We start from the raw sequence: 19,695 nt of genomic DNA, 5'->3' as shown, positions 1-19,695 counted from the left end.
AAATAGGTTTTAATTAGATTTCACTGTTAAAATGTAGTTATGTGTAATACATGTTTTTTACATAAACTTATCTACACCCTCTTGACCTTTTAATGTGGTGTGATTTTTAGAACTCCACTGTTGTCACTGCAGTGACTGGCAGCTAGTACTACTGATATGGTTTGACTGGTGTGCTGCAGAGGTGGCTGTGTCTTGCTTTTTTCCTTGGCTGATGTTGCATTTGGGTCTGACCCCGTGCAGGACTGAAGGAGAGCATGAGACAAGCGGAGCTGAACAACTGGTCTCTGGAGCCCACGCAGATCGCTGACCTCTGCTCGTCTATCAACCAGTTCTTCACCCGCACTGGTGTCATTCAGCCACAGGGGGCAGTGCAGCCGCCGCCCGTACCCGTATGCCATGGCTCCATGCACCCCAACAAGCCCAGCCAGCACATCACCACAGGTCAGTGACCCTCACCTACATCCTAGCTCACACTATTATTGCATTTAGCATTTCAGACCACTCCCATTATCAGGACAATGCCGACATGTTCCTCTTATGTGAACTTACATTGCAATAACGCTGGGGATGAGGAGGAATTTTTAAGCTAGCGCATACATTATTTGGGGATTGTGGTATTTCAGTGAAGTTGGTCTTTCTCTCCACAGGAAATCTCTACATGGACTCCAGACAGAGCATGTCTATGATGGGGCCCCCAGGGTACCCCCACATGACAGGTACAGTACAGCTGCAGCCCCCATTCAAATAATCACTAAACTAGGTCTCAGCCAAGGGCATGGTCTCAACAGTACACTAGGTATCCATCAAACCTGTCCTTCCACATTAAACAAGCACTAGAACAACACCTTGACAGGTCCTTTCCCCATTTGACTATTATTTCAAAACAATAATTTAACCTTTATTTAACTAAGCAAGTCGGTTAAGAACAACTTCTTAATTACGATGGCGGCCTACCCCGGCCAAACCCTAACCCAGATGACGCTGGGCCAGTGGGACTCCCAATCACGGCTGGTTGTGATACAGCCTGGAATCGAACCAGGGTGTCTGTAGTGAGGCCTCTAGCACTGAGATGCAGTGCCTTAGTCCGCCCCGCCACTCAGAAGCCCAAAACGACTCATTTAACCAATGATACTTCTACTGTGTATATGTAGTATGCCCTCATTCCCCTTCTCTCCCCCTCTTAGGACACCATGCGCAGATGAACCAGCAGCACATGATCCCTCCCAGAAACTTCCAGATGCACCGCATGCCAGCAGATGACATCCAGGATGACTTTGACTGGGACTCCATTGTCTAACGTTAGATGTTCTGCCCCTAACGAGGAGCTTCCAGGAGGAGATGAGTGTATGAGGAAGAAGCCAGGCTGAGCTGTACGCTCACAGTAAAAGGAGACGGAACTGTTGTTGGTGGGATACAGAACCATAGAACAGGTGTCACTTTCGGAGGAGAGAGCGAGAGAGAGAGACTTCAGAGTCCTGACATTTTTACAAACAAAAACAAAACGTACAAAAAAAAAAGTGTTACTTTGAAGACAATCATATTTAGTAAAACATGTTTAAAGTGGTGGCTTATGTGCTTGTCTTGACGAGGCAAGTAGCACACGTTCATGTCAAAACACATGCTCCAGCCTTCATCCCTCGGCCAGCCCTCTCCGGCCAGCCCCCTTCGCCCCCCCCCCCCCCCTCCCAGCCAGCATCTATCCAAAGTCTCCCCAGGTCCGTCCGTAACTGTTGTGTGATTTGAGCGACCTTTTTCGGCTTGTTATCCTTCTCGTGTTGACTTTAGGCCTCAGCTGCTTCTTGGATGAGTTTCTCTCTTTTTCGTTGTTCTTTTATGGAAAACGCAGGCAGCCTTTTTGAGTAACGTGATGGTGCTTGTTGGTCACCTTGTGAGTGGACGATGGATCCCCAATGGTGGGTTTATTGGTAGTGAGGTTAGGTTTACAGTAGCTAAGGTTACGTTATGACCAGGGTGTTTTGCATTGAACTCTGCTTGATATAAAGATCACAGATGCTTCATCATAGAGTAATCCATCCAGTTGTCCTTTAACCAACCCATCTGGTCCATTAAAAAAAAAAAAAAAAAAAAAAAAAAAAAGCTAATTGTGGATATTCAGCAACATTACCGGCAGTATTTGTGGTTTTGTCTATTCTGTCAACAATGTATCATACCTTTTTAAATCTCCAATACTCCAACAAGACTGAAAAAGATGCATGAGTGGGTGACTGTAAGAAATCCAGACCTCCTTTTCACCTTCTGTCCTTTGTTTGACTTGTTGAATAATACTTAAGACTGCAAGTACAGTCTTCTCAATCACTACATCCTTTCACTAGTCATACACAATGAATTTGAGTACATGTCTGCGCCCTATTGTCTGTAGGTGTCTCTTTACCTATTATATTCTGTGCACATGCTGCACAAAGAACTGTAGGATATCTCCCTGTTCTCTTCTGATGCAGGAAATTACAGGCTAACTTCAATTTTCAGTCGTAAGGTCTACTACAAGCCATGCAGTAGGAATGTTCTTCATTCAGATGCTATACATCTGAATCAGTATCGATCTCCCCCAATATCTTCCTTGCTGTGACCCAGTCAGACTTGCACTGCAAGGCAGAGAATATGCTGTAATACAATCATGAACAATAAAATAAAAAACAATGGGAATGTGGTGTGTGTGTGTGAGAGTGTGTGATTTTAATGTAATTTTAGGGCTATGATTGTTTGCTGCAATCATCTGCATATGCTATCAATGAGCACAAAACAGATGCACAAAAACAGAGAAATTAACGGTTAGAGGCAGAGATGCATTTTTTTAGGCAGGGTTTCTTATTCAGAGAAATGAGCACTTTTTCTGGTCAACAGCTAAGGGGGGGAGGGGGAGAGAGAGAGGAGAAAAAAATGGGTGGGAGACTAGTGGTGCTGGAAACACTCCTGTTCACCTGTCATGTCCCTTAGTGGCTACTGAATCGGACTTGTCCTGAACCCTCAATATGGTTGCTTGCGCAACCTATATGGGAGCTTGGGCTGAGTCTAGCACAGTCCAGCATACCTTTTCACTTTGTTTCTTTCACTACGGATCACCGAGATAAACTAAACATTCACTGTTGCCCCCCTCCCTCCCCCTTTAGACAAACTTTAGCTTGGGTTGGATTTTGTTTCTTTCCATTGCTGAAAATGTTTTTTTGTTTTTGTGTGTGTGATCTAACGACAATCGCGACAAGGTTTGTAGTATCACATTAACACAGCTGAGCCCAGACACCTTTTGTCTGTTGTAACAGTCAGTATACATGTGTAGATACTGTGTGGCTGTCCTTTTTGAAACAGGTTGCAGAAGACAGAAGTGGGAAAGCTTGGATGGAACTAGAGCTTTTCACAAAAACCTATACTGCCAGGCGTGTCTGCAAGGTTGTACAGATCTTTTGCCAGCCAGTTCACTCTGTAAATGGTTCATTACTACCCATTTTGTTTTGATATTTTAGGCTAATTGTTTTTATTTGTTGCTTTTCCTCCGTCTTTATCCATCATGTCTTGCTACTTCTACCTTTACTTGTAGCTGGTTTTGGGTTAGATTCCCAAATGTTCCTTGTATTTTAAACAACCGTTGTGTTTGTGTGTGTGTGTGTGTGGCTCATGTTCTTTCCTGTGGATACCCATTGAGTGTTTAGGCTTTGTTTATTGGCCCAAATCAGTCAGTCATTTAAAGGGATACTGAGGGATTCGGACAATTGTTTTTCTACTTACCCAGAGTCCGATAAACTCGCGGATACCCTTTTTTATGTCTCTACGTGCAGTATAAAGGAAGTTGGAGGTAGTTCGCAAGCCTCTGTTAGCACATTGACTGGAAGTCTGCAGGTACGCTAGCGTATGGGTAAGTAGAAAAATGGCTTAATTGCCAGAATCTCATAGGATCCCTTTAAAACAGTCAGAATGCTCATTCAGTTAAAATGCCAAGGTTACTTCAGATTCTCAACCATTGAGTCCTTCATTAGTGAACAATGAATACTTTAGGAAGTAGTAGTGATCGTGAATTTACCATTTGACTGCTAGATAAGGTCAGCGTGGGTCCTGTAGACTATTGAGACTGACCCAAGGAATGGGTGTTAGAATGTGGATCTAAATGTGATAGGGAAGTCTTGGCAGCCCATGGTTGGCAGGGTATGTTGCATTTCATCACTGGTAATGATGAGGGCACTAATGGAAAAACACTAGAGGACCGTCAAGGGGTATGTAGTTGTTAACCCACCCCCCACAGCGCAAAGAGGAGATGGGAAAGGCGGGGAAGAGCTCATCGATGTGAACGAGTAAGGGAAAGACTGATGACTGGGTCATGTTTATGCATCACCCTCTTTACTGAGTCTGTGTGTCTGTCCGTGTGAGCGAGTACATTTTGTTTGAAAAGACTAACTCAATTTTTAAAATACCACTGGAGATGTACCTGCCAGAGAGATTACTATGATATCAAAAAAATAAAAAATAAGCCTTGTTACATGGGAGAACTGCCAACAAGTACTGCTGATTGAGGCCTATTTTATTCAGTGCTGGTGTGTTGTGCTTCTTGTAAATAAATGTATTTTCAATCATCCCTTTTTCCTCTTGGGGGTGGGGCATCAAGGCAAGGGTGGGACTTACTCATGAGAGGAGGGAAAAAGAATAGAGTATTTTGTTATTGTCCAATCAGAGGGTGACACAGTATGTATATATCTATATTGTATATATGTGATGAAAATGCGTTGGCTTTTTGTGTGACACTACCTTTTACCTGTACTATGGTTCTACATTCAGTGTTTCAATGTTGATAATGTTTTTTGATTTTTGTCTTCGTCATTTCTTGTATTTGTTTTCCTTTTGTCCTTTTTTTGGTTATTGCACGGTTTATTACTTTTGCTGTCCAATGAGGTGACACAGCTACTCTTTGTATTGGTTTAGTGCTGTAAAATAACTCCAGTGTTATTAGAATTGTCTATCCCACTCCCATCCCCAATATGCATGAATGGCACTTAAGAAATAAAATATGTTAACTTCACTGTGGAATGGTGTGGTGTTTGTCATATTTTGTATGTATTTGAACGAGTTCTATGAAGCAGACTTGTGCTACAGTGAATTATCCTGTGAATGATTTACTATTTTGAACAGTAGAAGTAGCTGCCATCAGTCACAAATGAGTTTTGCAGTCTTTCAACTAATAGTTGTGTGTAGTGGAATTGCACTTTCTATTGTGCACTGAACCCTTAAAGGTTCGGGTTGAATATAACAGGTCGTAGTGCAGCTCCTATGTGGTCACATCTCTCAAGCATGATACCTAAAATAGTTTTTCGGTAAGTATTTTTTCACCTGCAACATTCCACTTTGATCGTGCACTCAACTTTTAAACATTTTCCTAATTCAGAAGGTTAGTATTACAATAGTCTTCCATACTCATTGTCCTTTCCCAAGTGAACAATTCACACAACCTTTCATATTTCCAGTAACTTGTCTCGCGTTTTGTTTTTGTCTACACTTAGGAAGTTCACATAGCAGGCAATTGTTACATCTATTTTATATGGTGCATTTCCATTTCACTATATTTGATTTTTAAAAACAATGACGTAACACCTAATAAAACCGTTTTCCCAAAAAACCTAGTGTCGAATAAAAGGTAAGTGGTTGAAATGTTTCCATTACTTATTTCAGAAAATTGCGCATTAATAAACTGGCGACAGCCTACATGCCATCCCACCGACTGTATCTGTTAAATATCTCCGGTAGCCTGCGAATGCCAACATGGATAGAATGCAATAATTTACTATTTGCCATATTCTAATAATTATCATGTGCCAACGTATCGCCGCAGTCCTTGCAATCCTGTAGATCTGAAATAATTGGATGGTGAATCTTGCCGGCCGATCAGGAAAGCAAGGCTAAGCAATTCAGGCATTCTTGAACGTCAGGACAATCCTTGTCCTGCAAATAAACTTTTTAATTTTTTTTTTTAAAATTATATATATATATATATACACATTGAAAGTCAATATATATAAAAAATATTTAAAAAAATAAAGAGTTCTTAACAGGGCATGTTTTTTTTTTTTACCCTCGCAGGTGTTGTCTCCTTCAGACGTGAGCTCGTCGTCACTGACTGCCCATTCATGAGTAGTAGCTCCCTGAATCATCAATGATTGACAGCACATTGATCCATCCACTGTGATTAACATCCCCCATCAGTCACTGGTTCCTAATAAAAAATGGTCATTTTAATCCATAAAGACGTGGAGGAGATGCTCCTCGGATGTTGATCTCTTCTCGGTAAAGGGGTAGGGTAAAAAAAAAAAAATATGCCCTGTTAAGAACTCTTATTTTTTTAAATATTTTTTATATATATTGACTTTCAATGTTATATATATAGTGGGGGAAAAATGTATGCAGTAGACCATTAGAATTACATGTGGAGTGGAGCTTTATAGTTACGTGATGACATCACATGCACTGCGTCAAAATGATTAGAAAATCATAATTTGTCGTAATAAAAAAAGTTAGAAAATAGAAAAATCCACCTTTTGTTGGACGGATGAAAATGTTATCGATTTTAAGAAGGAAAAAAAGTATGAAAATGTATGAACTCACTGCTGTAAATCGCTCTGGATAAGAGCGTCTGCTAAATTACTTAAATGTACAATGTAGAACATTTCTCCCGTATCTGCCATTTCCATTAGGCCTACACATTTCGCAATGATTGCATTTGACGAAAAAACCTCGGTCAATGGAAATCTGCCTAGTGACAGGTTCCATGTGTTATTTTCCACATTGACACGTTCCTGGACTAGAATAGTCTCCCAGGACGTTTACTAGCTCGGTTTTCATCCAATTGGCACGTGCGCTCTAGCCAATAACTATGCGCTTTTATAGCCTAAATTATTATGGACAAAATAGCAATATTTTAATTTGTCAAATGACAACAACGCATCGATGATCACTAGAATAAGACTCGATATTTATTGGAAAGGAGCATCAAGCTCATCTTGCACTTTCACTACCCTGTGAAGTTAATCATGTATTTAATCTGTAGCCTAATTAACGTCATGCCTTTCCGACGCGTCGTAGCGGGAGTACATGTCATGGCGTGACTTAACATTTACTTCGATATGATGGTTATTATATCAATATTTGCACATTTCTCGCATAATTCATTTTAGCTACACAAAAAGACCCCACCTTGTCTACCATATTTTGTTTTGTTGACATTTGGAAAGTTCACCGGAAAATGTTCTGTTTCTATCAGGCCTGTAATTACATTTTTTTCATCCGATATGTACTTTACTCGCATAAAAAGATGGAAACCTCCTTAAATATCAGTAATCAAAGGTTTATCAAGACATGCATGTCCTTTTCCCCGCCCAGCTCTCCGAAGACCCTCCCCTACCCCCTACACATGACGACCAGGTCCGTGTATGTCCAGGTCATGCTCTCAATGACACCAGGAGACTTTAACACTTCCTCATGACACACTGGCCTTCATGCTCATTTCGGAAATGATGCTCCATCTCTTTGGACCAAACTGGTAGAAGTACATTAGAAGTGAATAACTAACTGAAGAGCCTCCAGACATAGCCGCAGGAAATGGGCGCTGACGCCCCCTGAAAAATCTGAATTAAAACAATATACACTACCAGTCAAAAATATATTTTATATTTGAGATTCTTCAAAGTAGCCATCCTTTGCCTTAATGACAGCATTACCAGCAAAGCACCATCACACCACCTCAGTGGCGGTTCTAGCTTGTATGGCTCCCAGGGCGAACCCCCCCCCCCCCCTTCAGCCCCCCGCCAAAAAAAAGCACCATTCTGCACTAACTAATTTTTATTCAGACATTTGTAACAACACAAATAAATTATCAAAACATTTAAAACTATATAAATATATACAAAAGTAAGACTCATAAATATCAAAAGAAGTAACAAAGACAAATAGAAAAAAACTTGCGTTGATTTTGCACCCAAGCATCAACACATTACCCATCCCCACAACACTGTCAACCAAGAGTCAAGACTTAACCAATTCACCTTGGTGGTGTGCAGACTGGTTTTATATTACTCTTAACGATTTCGCACAACCCAGAAAAAAAATGCAACATTATGTCTGTGAAACTATATATTCACAGTATTATGAATGATTTGTGATTTCTTTGGTAGCATTTCGTAGTGTGACTGATTTTACTAATTGCATTAGTACTGGACAAAGTTAGAGGTGCGCTATTTGATAGATTCCACCACTCCCCCTACCTCGGGCTTCCAGTGGGAAGACCTCAGGTCAACCTACCCCCGCCCCCCTCCCCATCTCATAGTTCTGAGTGGGAGACCTTCCCAGGCAGTAGCCTGCCTAGCTCACAAACTAGAATCAGGGCGCCCACTTTATTAACTAAGGTTAATTGACCCACAGTCCCACACGGTGACATGATATCATTGACATGACGTGCAAATGAGCGATAGGTTTTCTATCTCGCAAATGTCACCATTTACGTTTTTTTTTGTGCGGGCAGCTGGTGCCGCCCCCAGAAAGATGCTGCCCATGTGGCATATACCTCAATCCGCCACCGCATGGGAACCACACATGCGGAGATCATCCGTTCAGCTACTCTGCGTCTCACAAAGACATGGCAATTGGAACCAAAAATCTCATATTTGGACTCATCAGACCAAAGGAAAGATTTCAACCGGTGTAATGTCCATTGTTCATGTTTCTTGGCCAAAGCAAGTCTCTTCTTATTATTGGTGTCCTTTAGTAGTGGTTTCTTTGCAGCAATTTGACCATGAAGGCCTGATTCACGTAGTCTCCTCTGAACAGTTGATGTTGAGATGTGTCTGTTACTTGAACTCTGTGAAGCATTTATTTGGACTGCAATTTCTGAGACTGGTAACTCTAATGAACTTATCCTCTGCAGCAGAGGTAGCTCTGTGTCTTCCTTTTCCTGTGGCGGTCCTCGTGAGAGCCAGTTTCATCATAGCGCTTGATGGTTTTTGCGACTGCACTTGTAGAAACTTTCAAAGTTCTTGAAATGTTCCATATTGACTACCTTTGTCTTAAAGTAATGATGAACTGTCGTTTCTCTTTGCTTATTTGTTCTTGACATAATATATACTTGGCCTTTTACCAAATAGGGCTATCTTCTTCTGTATACCACCCCTACCTTGTCACAACACAACTGATTGGCTCAATTGCATTAACCTCTACGGGATGGGTGTCCCTGTATTTTTCCAGTCTCCCTACATAATTATGAATGATGAGAGGGTGTTTCATACATTCATACCTATAATTCATTCAATTATGCACTATATCTGTATTTTGTTTTATTTTCGCACCAGGAGAGTTCAACCAATGAATTCATTTGTTGATTGAGCCTGCTGTCTGATCTAAAAAATGAATGGAGTCATGTTTTATAGCAATTATTGTGGCCTTTGTGTTTCGCCGATTGCACGATCATGCTGGCAGCGAGTCGATATGAGTGTCCTTATTCAATAGAGCCATTGGTCTCAACGATGTTCCTATCTGCCAGGACATTGCAGGATATCTAGGTAACCTCTCTTTTTGCACGAGGCAGCGTTGTTCAGTACAGTGCAATTTTGTGATAGATTTGGCCATAACTGGGCTTGCTAGTACCACCACAAGCCAACCGAGCCAAGTTTAGCTAGCTGTGTTTGCTATACCTAAAATGTACTGTAGTCTGACATTATAGCTAGCTTACTAGCCTAGCTAGCCTCAGTGCTTCTCATTAGGTGTAGAAATTTAGAAATGTTGATGATGATGGTGGTAGAGAGTAAAATAATAAACTTTGGTTTTATGAATCATATTAGTCTTGGAGTAATTATACCTGATTGTTGTAGCAAGCTAGCTAACGTGTGTTTGTGGGATGTTTCATATTTTACACCATGATGCTACAGCAGGAATACAGACAGTACACAACGATTGCGCATTAATATCTAATAGTATTTTTGTCTTTCTCTCACAGACAATACCACTTGGATCCAAAAATCTGATGACTCTCAAGAGGAGATGTGAAAGGTCCCATTGTATCAAAGTGACTCTGAACACCTCACTGCACCACCCAAAACACACAATGTGCATGTATTCCCTTTGTAAAACTGTAGTATTTATTAGGCGTTAGTGGTATATTTTTATTCTACTGTGTATATGTGATACATTGCCATAACTGTTCCTGCATACTGCTGTGTGAACTCCTCTCAATCTCCTGAGCAAATAAACTTTGTGTCACGCCTGCTCCCACTCTCCCCCCTGGCGCTCGAGGGCGCCCTGCATTACGCACTCCTGCCACCATCATTACGCACACCTGCCTTCCCTCGTCATGCACATCAGTGATTCATTGGACTCACCTGGACTCAATCACCTGTTTTATTACCTCCCCTATATCTGTCTGTTCCCCAGCTCTGTTCCCCGCTTCTGCATTAATTGTCTTACGTCTGTGTATTATCCTGTTCTGACGCTGTTCCTGTCCTGTGCCATGTCTGTTCCAATGAAATGTTGACTCCCCGTATCTACTTCTCTACTCAAGCGTCTGTCCTTACACTTTGCATTGAATACAAGCCATATGTCGACTTATTTGCTATATTGACAGACTAATATACTGTTTTATTGAAACATGTTTACTTGCCAACAAATTAAAGTTTAAATGATACACCAATTCCCTACATTTATTTGATCAGTAAAATTGAAGCTAGTTTATCCAAATACATTTCATGAATATCACAATTAATTGATACACAAGTTGAATTCAACACTTTATTGGTTTCTGATGCAGCTGGAATCATTTAGTCACTTGTCAGTACTCTTGTAGAAAATATTACATAAAACACCATCATATACATATGTATAACAGCTAGCAATATCAATACCACAATGCAGTTGTGAGCATACAAGGCATTCTATATTATACTACAACATCAGTTGAAATCTATATGGATGTTGTGTTCGTTGAATGTTCCAGGCAGGTTCCAGAATGTTCTTCAGCTGGTGAACCTCTTCTTGTGTTGGGTAATGGCAGCCGGTTTAGCAGACCAAATGAAATAAAAAAATACAAATCATTAAAGAGCAGCAGCAAAATAACAATAGCGAGGCTATATACAGGGGGTACCGGTACAGAGTCAATGTGCGGGGGGGCACATGTTCGTTGAGGTAACTGAGGTAATATGTGCATGTGGTTGAGTTAATGTGACTATGCATAGATAATAAACAGAGAGTAGAGGCAGCATAAAAGAGAGGGGGGGACAAAGCAAATAGTCTGGGTGGCCATTTGATTAGCTGTTCAAGAGTCTTATGGCTTGGGGATAGAAGCTGTTAAGGAGCCTTTTGGACCTAGACTTGGCGCTCAGGTACTTCTTGCCATGCGGTAGCAAAGAGAACAGTCTATGACTAGGGTGGCTGGAGTCTTTGACAATTTTTAGGGCCTTCCTCTGACACCGCCTGGTATAGAGGTCCTGGATGGCAGGAAGCTTGGCCCCAGTGATGTACTGGGCCGTACGGACTACCCTCTGTAGTGCCTTGCGGTCGGAGGTTGAGCTGTTGCCATACCAGGCAGTGATGTACTGGGCCGTACGGACTACCCTCTGTAGTGCCTTGTGGTCGGAGTCCGAGCAATTGCCATAGCAGGCAGTGATGCAACCAGTCAGGATGCTCTCGATGGTGCAGCTGTAGAACCTTTTGAGGATCTGAGGACCCATGCCAAATCTTTTTAGTCTCCTGAGGGGGAATAGGTTTTGTCATGCCCGCTTCACGACTGTCTTGGTGTGCTTGGACCATGTTAGTTTGTTGGTGATGTGGACGCCAAGGAACTTGAAGCTCTCAACCTGCTCCACTACAGCCCCGTCAATGACGTAGTCCACAATCATCTCCTTTGTCTTGATCACATTGAGGGAGAGATTGTTATCCTGGCACCATATGGCCAGGTCTCTGACCTGCTCCCTATAGGCTGTCTCATCGTTGTTGGTGATCAGGCCTACCACTGTTGTGTCATTGGCAAACTTAATGAGGGTGTTGGTGTCGTGCCTGGCCATGCAGTCATGAGTGAACAGGGAGTACAGGAGGGGACTGAGCACGCACCCCTGAGGGGCCCCCGTGTTGAGGATCAGCGTAATGTACGTGTTGTTACCTACCCTTACCATCTGGGGGTGGCCCTTCAGAAAGTCCAGGATCCAGTTGCAGAGGGAGGTGTTTAGTCCCAGGGTCCTTAGCTTAGTGATGAGCTTTGAGGGCACTATGGTGTTGAACGCTGAGCTGTTGTCAATGAATAGCATTCTCACATAGGTGTTCCTTTTATCCAGGTGGGAAAGGGCAGTGTAGAGTGCAATAGAGATTGCATCATCTGTGGATCTGTTGGGGCGGTATGCAAATTGGAGTGGGTCTAGGGTTTCTGGGATAATGGTGTTGATGTGAGCCATGACCGGCCTTTCAAAGCACTTCATGGCCACAGACGTGAGTGCTACAGGTCAGTAGTCATTTAGGCAGGTTACCTTAATGTTCTTGGGCACAGAGACTATGGTGGTCTGCTTGAAACATGTTTGTATTACAGACTCAGTCAGGGACAGGTTGAAAATGTCAGTGAAGACACTTGCCAGTTGGTCAGCGCATGCTCGTAGTACACGTCCTGGTAATCCATCTGGCCCTGCGGCTTTGTGAAAGTTGACATGTTCAAAGGTCTTACTCACATTGGCTACGGAGAGCGTGATCACACAGTCGTCCGGAACATCTGATGCTCTCATGTATCCTTCAGTATTGTTTGCCTCGAGGTGAGTATAGAAGTAATTTAGCTCATCTGGTATGCTCGTGTCACTGGGAAGCTCACAGCTGTGCTTCCCTTTGTAGTCTGTAAAGTTTGCAAGCCTTGCCACATCCGACGAGCGTCGGATGTGGCAAGGGTTAGAGTCCCACCCACTGCTTTCGGGTTAGTCTAGTCGTGTATTGTTGTGTATGAACACTTACAGTTGTGCCGTTGAGTAGACAAACACCGCCAAACAATAGAGTGAATAGGCTAGAGTATACCAGGGCTGCCAACTTTTGAAGAAAGCTTGGTGTGAGATTTTCTGGCACAACCCCTAGATGGGGGTAACTGGTCTTCCCCAGTAAAGCTCATTTCCTGCAATTCTATGTGTTCCCTCAAAGCGCTGGCTCCCTTTACCTGCTGCCTCCGCTCTCCTGACTGCCTCCACCTGTTCCCATGGGAGGCGATCCCTTCCAGCCAGGATCTCCTCCCATGTATAGGAACCCTTCCCGTCTAGAATGTCCTCCCATGTCCATGAATCCATTCCACGCTGCTCCTGGTGACCACGCTGCTTGGTCCTTTTTTGGTGGGTAGTTCTGTCACGTCCTGACCTTAGTTCCTTTTTTATGTTTTCTGTCTCTGTGTCTCTACCAGACAGGACTGTTTCGGTTGTCTTTTGTTTACTTTGAGTTTCAGTGTTCAGCTTATCGAATAAATCTAACATGGACACTTACCATGCTGCATCTTGGTCCTCTCCTTCCAACAGCTGTAACGGCTACTGCCATCAGTTGTTGTGTTATTATCATATTTTCCCTATAGAGGGCTTGCAGTTGACTTTTAATGCCTCCCGGTGGCCATGTTGGAAGACCACCACATTCATTATTCCGATAAAAACAACTGAGTGGCAACCCCAAACTGCTACCCCATCTTAAATAAGCATGCCCCATTCACAAAATGTAGAACCAGGAACAGATATAGCCCTTGGTTCACTCCAGACCTGACTGCCCTTGACCAGCACAAAAACATCCTGTGGTGTACTGCGTTAGCATCAAATAGCCCCCGCGATATGCAACTTTTCAGGGAAGTTAGGAACCAATATACACAGGCAGTTAGGAAAGCAAAAGCTAGCTTTTTCAAACAGAAATTTGTATCTTGTAGCACAAACTCCAAAAAGTTCTGGGATACTGTAAAGTCCATGGAGAATAAGAGGACCTCCCAGCTGCCCACTGCACTGAGGCTAGGAAACACTGTCACCACCGATAAATCCGCGATAATTGAGAATTTCAATGAGCATTTTTTCTACGGCTGGCCATGCTTTCCACCAGGCTACCCCTACCCCGGTCAACAGCACTGCACCCCTTACTGCAACTTGCCCAAGCCTCCCCCATTTCTCCTTCACCCAAATCCAGATAGCTGATGTTCTGAAAGAGCTGCAAAATCTGGACCCCTACAAATCAGCAGGGCTAGACAATCTGGACCCTCTCTTCCTAAAATTATCAGCCAAAATTGTTGCAACCCCTATTATTTGCTTGTTCAACCTCTCTTTCGTATCGTCTGAGATGCCCAAAGATTGGAAAGCTGCCGCGGTCATCCCCCTCTTCAAAGGGGGAGACACTCTAGACCCAGATTGCTACAGACCTATATCTACTCTACACTGCCTTTCTAAGGTCTTCGAAAGCCAAGTTAACAAACAGATCACCGACCATTTCGAATCCCACTGTAGCTTCTCCGCTATGCAATCTGGTTTCCAAGCTGGTCATGGGTGCACCTCAGCCACACTCAAGGTACTAAAAGACATAACCTCCATCGTTAAGAAACATTACTGTTCCGCTGTATTCATTGACCTAGCCAAGGCTTTCGACTCTGTCAATCACCACATTCTTATCGGCAGCCTTGGTTTCTCAAATGACTGCCTCGCCTGGTTCACCAACTAATTCTCTGACAGAGTTCAGTGTGTCAAATCGGAGGGCCTCTTGTCCGGACCTCTGGCAGTCTCTATGGGGGTGCCACAGGGTTCAATTCTCGGGCCGACTCTTCTCTGTATACATCAATGATGTCACTCTTGCTGTTGGTGATTCTCTAAATCCACCTCTACGCAGACGACACCGTTCTGTATACTTCTGGCCCTTCTTTGGACACTGTTAACTAACCTTCAGACGAGCTTCAATGCCATACAACTCTCCTTCCGTGGCCTCCAACTGCTCTTAAATGCAAGCAAAACTAAATGCATGCTCTTCAACCGATCGCTGCCCACACCTGTCCACCAGTCCAGCATCACTGCTCTGGACGGTTCTGACTTAGAATATGTGGACAGCTACAAATACCTAGGTGTCTGGTTAGACTGTAAACTCTCCTTCCAGACTAACATCAAGCATCTCCAATCCAAAATTAAATCTAGAATCGGCTTCCTATTTCGCAACAAAGCATCCTTCACTCATGCTGCTAAACATGACCTTGTAAAACTGACTATCCTACCGATCCTTGACTTCGGCGATGTAATTTACAAAATAGCCTCCAACACTCTACTCAGCAAATTGGATGCAGTCTATCACGGTGCCATCCGGTTTGTCACCAAATCCCCATATACTACCCACCACTGGCCCTCGCTTCATGTTCGTCCGCCAAACCCACTGGCTCTAGGTCATCTATAAGTCGTTGCTAGGTAATGCCCCGCCTTATCTCAGCTCACTGATCACCATAGCAGCACCCACCCGCAGCACGCGCTCCAGCAGGTATATCTCACTGGTCACCCCCAAAGCTAATTGTTGCTGCACAGCTATTTCCAGGTCTCTCCAAAGATGTTCAATTGGGTTCAAGCACAGGCTCTGCCTGGGACACTCAAGGACATTCAGAGACTTGTCCCGAAACCACTCCTGCATTGTCTTGGCTATATGCTTAGGGTCATTGTCCTGTTGGAAGGTGAACCTTCACCCCAGTATGAGGTCCCGAGTGGTCTGGAGCAGGTTTTCATCAAGTATCTCTCTGTACTTTGCTCCGTTCATCCTGACTAGTCTCCCAGTCCCTGCCACTGAAAAACATCCCCACAGTATGATGCTGCCACCACCATGCTTCACCGTAGGGATGGTGCCAGGTTTCCAGACGTGACGATTGGCATTCAGGTCAAAGAGTTCAATCTTGGTTTCATCAGACCAGAGAATCTTGTTTCTCATGGTCTGAGTGTCTTTAGGTGCATTTTGTTAAACTCCAAGTTCCTTTTACTGAGCAATATCTTCCTTATGGCCACTACCATAGAGGCCTGATTGGTGATGTGCTGCAGATAGTTGTTCTTCTGGAAGGTTCTCTCATCTCCTCCCTGACCAAGGCCCTTCTCTCCTGATTGCTCAGTTTGGCCGGGGCGGCCAGCTCTAGGAAGAATCTTGGTGGTTCCAAACTTCTTCCATTTAAGACTGATGGAGGCCACTTCTTGGGGACCTTCAATGGTGCAGAATTATTTTACACTTCCCCAGATCTGTGCCTCGACACAATTCTGCCTTGGAGCTCTACGTACAATTCCTTCGACCTCAGGGTTTGGTTTTTACTCTGACATGCACCTTCAACTGTGGGACCTTATATAGACAGCAGGTGTGTGTCTTAGCAAATCATGGTCAATCAATTGAATTTACCACAGGTGGACTCCAATCAAGTTGTAGAAACATCTCAAGGATGATCAATGGAAACAGGATGCACCTGAGCTCAATTTCGAGTCTCATAGCAAAAGGTCTGAATATCTATGTAAATAAGGTGTCTGTTTTTAATACATTTGCAAACATTTCTAAAAACATGTTTTAGCTTTGTCATTATGGGGTATTGTGTGTAGATTGATGATAAAAAAATATATAATTTGATCAATTGTAGAATAAGGCTGTAATGTGGAGAAAGGGAAAGGGTCTGAATACTTTCTGAATGCACTGTATATGGTAGCAGGGATATTTCTGAGGTCCAGATTGGATGCATGTAGAAACTGTCCCATTACTGAGAATATCCTAGCTTCGTATATGAAATTAAGGACATGCATATTTTATTTGGAGCATGTCTACTTCTTATCTCTAATAAAATCTCAGATATCCAGAAAATACAGTATATCCTCTGATATTGACCCTTTTCGTTCAGTGCCAAGGTGGGTCAGGGAGGAGAGCAGGTGTGGTGGTGGTGGCTCCCCAACTGAGACGGCCTTGCCCCAGCAGAGGAGAGCAGGCATGGTGCGGTGATTCCCCAACCAAGGCAAGCCGTGCCCCAGCAGAGGAGAGCAGGCATGGTGGCGGCGGTTCCCCAACCCAAGGTGTACCCGGAGGGAGGTAGGAGGGCCCCCTATGCTGGGTCAGTTGAGGAAAGCAGGCCTGATTGAGGATGCTCCCCTGATGCTGGAGACTCTCTCCGGGAAGCTCTGGCTGATGATGATCTGGTGAGGGTGCTCATGGCCCACGGACAGGCTGGATTTTTAGCTGCAGCAGCAGCTGGAGTGCCATCTCTCTCGTCAGCTGGGGTGTTGGCTGGAGCACCAAAGGTGACTGGACTGGCTGTAGTCCCAGGGATCGCAGATCCATCCCAGGCAACCGGACTGTCAGTAGTTGCAGGGTTCGCTGGACTCGAAATCAAGGTTAGTAACTGTCGATCTGATGTCCAAAAGTGCTTCACGGTCATATGTGATAATAGTATGAACTTTTCTGTACAAAAAAAGTCAAGAGAAACGAGAACAAAGTAACTAAATAGCAAAGTTGGGTTGGAACTCGGGTTGGAACTTTGTACACTCAGTGTATGTACATGTCACACAACTCACTTTGTACACACACACACACAACACTAGAATAAAAGTTTCTGACTAATATTGATGCAACATAGTTCGTTTTCATCCTGAGAAGTTGTTTCTTGAGTTCAGCTGCCCTTTAACAATGCCTGGGGTTTGCTAATGAATGATTACATCTGTTTGCCAACAACATGAATGAGAGATACTTATTGCACAGGTTGACAACTCACCATGGATTATGAACTGGATACTCTTGATAGGCTTGTGACTTTGTAAATATTTATTGCAATGACAGTGTGCAATAGAGCACTACTGTTGGTAGATGGAAAGGGAGTTTCGGCTGTCATCACCTACATTACATGGGAACACAGCCTCCTCTGGTGGCCACTAACATGTTTGAAACATAACTTTGACAACAAATGTTTTCCCCTAAGCAGTAGCTAGTTTCATATGTACTGCATTTCATTATCTTAAAGTAAAAAACAAACTGGATAAGATACCATGCGATTAAATCAATGTGATGGTGTATTTAAGAGAACTTCCATTCATAGTCCGAAGGGAAAATCTCTTGGGGAGTGAGCCGGCATCAGTATCCTAGGTGCCATATTATGCCACTGTGCCCTTGAGCAAGGCACTTGACCCCTAGAACAGCTCTAGGGGTGCTGCACCGCAGGCTTGTCAGGGTTCCCAGGTGTGTGTTTGGGAGTTGGGTAGAGCAAAAAAGCTATCTCTGCAATCTCTTCTTCTGCTTTTCTGTGATAGTATATCCTGCTTTTCTGTGATAGTATATCCTGCTTTTCTGTGATAGCATATCCTGCTTTCTTTTTAAGTACAGAGTAGCCCTAATACTTCAGCACATAAATACAAAATAAACCTTACATTTCCACACAATGAGTGTAATAAATGAAAGGCCTTACTGACCTAATATGTTTTAAAAAATAATGTGGAAATGTTTGACACCAACAACTCTATTAATTAATGTTATTTGCCTGATGTAACAGTTCCACTAAAAAATGTAATGTGATTTATCAATCTCTGGTAATATCTAGCCTAAATGCCATTAGATATGCCTTTGAATAATGATGTGAGGCATTATTATGCAAACATTTTGGCACTTGAGGTTAGGCTACTTAGTGACTTGGGGGCGTACATTTTTTTAAACAATTATTCATATTATTTTTTTTTAAATTCAAGAAACGTCTGTTGTCCATTATCCAAAGTCATTGAATAAAAATATTTTAAGAGCCGAATTTAACATTGCCCCTAGATGGTTGCACGAGGCGCTTGCCTGCCTCTCCCAACTACGAACCGAACGAATAGTTATTGGATAACATTTCGATTCAAGCCTCCATCCGCCATTTTCAGCAGATTGAAAGCAGGTAGACAAAAATCACAGTGCTGATCAAAATAAAACCGGTAAGTCCACAAATATGTATCCCAATCAAACCTGTTGACGACACATAGGCCTACATTGGAAAACCAGAAACGCCTTGTCGATGGTTGCATCGGCTTGGAATAGCCTACCCTGCGAGTGGTCGATGCAATACAAGGGTAACAATAAAAAAACATTTTTGTCATATTATTTGACCAGGATGCACGACATCTGGCGCAAATTTTCGGTCAAGCGCATTACACAATCTGAAAGAAAAAATGTGATATCCTCTGTATCTATTTGTTTGTAACAATGGAACACTTGCTTGATATCTAATCTCGGAATACAACTCCAAGCACGTGATGTAGGCAACAAAAAAAATTAAATCCCTTTTGTTAAGATTTTGTGGTAAATCTAGGCTTTATTGGGCCATTCTAGCATATAAGTAGGCTAAAGCAATATATACGGTTAAATTAAAAGGCTATATTTTTAGCAGCAGAACTTTTTTAGTTTCCAATTGCAAATAGCCTTTATAAAATTAAAATAAATCATGCCTAATTGTACTTCAGGCTATGGCATATCCTGATTTGTTTTATTTATGAACTAAGAAAATTTGGAAACTTCCCTTATATCCATTATTTTATCTTATGGTAAGGGTAGTTTGATCTCTTAATTCAAACCTTTCAATACAAACTAAGTCTAAATGTATTCGATGATAACGATATAGATAACAATATACAGGCCTGTAGGCGTTTTTTAACCATCAGCCCTTAAATTGGTCGTCTTTATATTTCTTGTAGGTCTAACTGATTTTTGGACAGCCTAGGAATGTTCTGG

General features: G+C 42.8%; 1 protein-coding gene across 2 annotated transcripts in view; it reads left to right on the top strand.

The window, feature by feature from the left end:
- Positions 1-5,023, top strand: part of LOC115136689 (forkhead box protein J3-like) — an 86,526-nt gene extending 81,503 nt beyond the window's left edge. For both annotated transcript variants that reach the window (XM_029672360.2, XM_065027146.1), the window contains 3 exons: positions 241-441; positions 648-716; positions 1,185-5,023. In XM_029672360.2, coding sequence (XP_029528220.2) covers positions 241-441; positions 648-716; positions 1,185-1,297 — 383 coding nt within the window. In that variant the 3' untranslated portion in view covers positions 1,298-5,023. The remainder of the gene's footprint in view (positions 1-240; positions 442-647; positions 717-1,184) is intronic.
- The last annotated feature ends 14,672 nt before the right edge of the window (positions 5,024-19,695 follow it).

The sequence above is a fragment of the Oncorhynchus nerka genome, linkage group LG2 (assembly GCF_034236695.1).
Source record: "Oncorhynchus nerka isolate Pitt River linkage group LG2, Oner_Uvic_2.0, whole genome shotgun sequence".
In the NCBI taxonomy this organism is placed as follows: domain Eukaryota; kingdom Metazoa; phylum Chordata; class Actinopteri; order Salmoniformes; family Salmonidae; genus Oncorhynchus; species Oncorhynchus nerka.
Note: the sequence above shows the minus strand (reverse complement) of the source record. Positions and strands in the feature narration are given on the sequence as shown.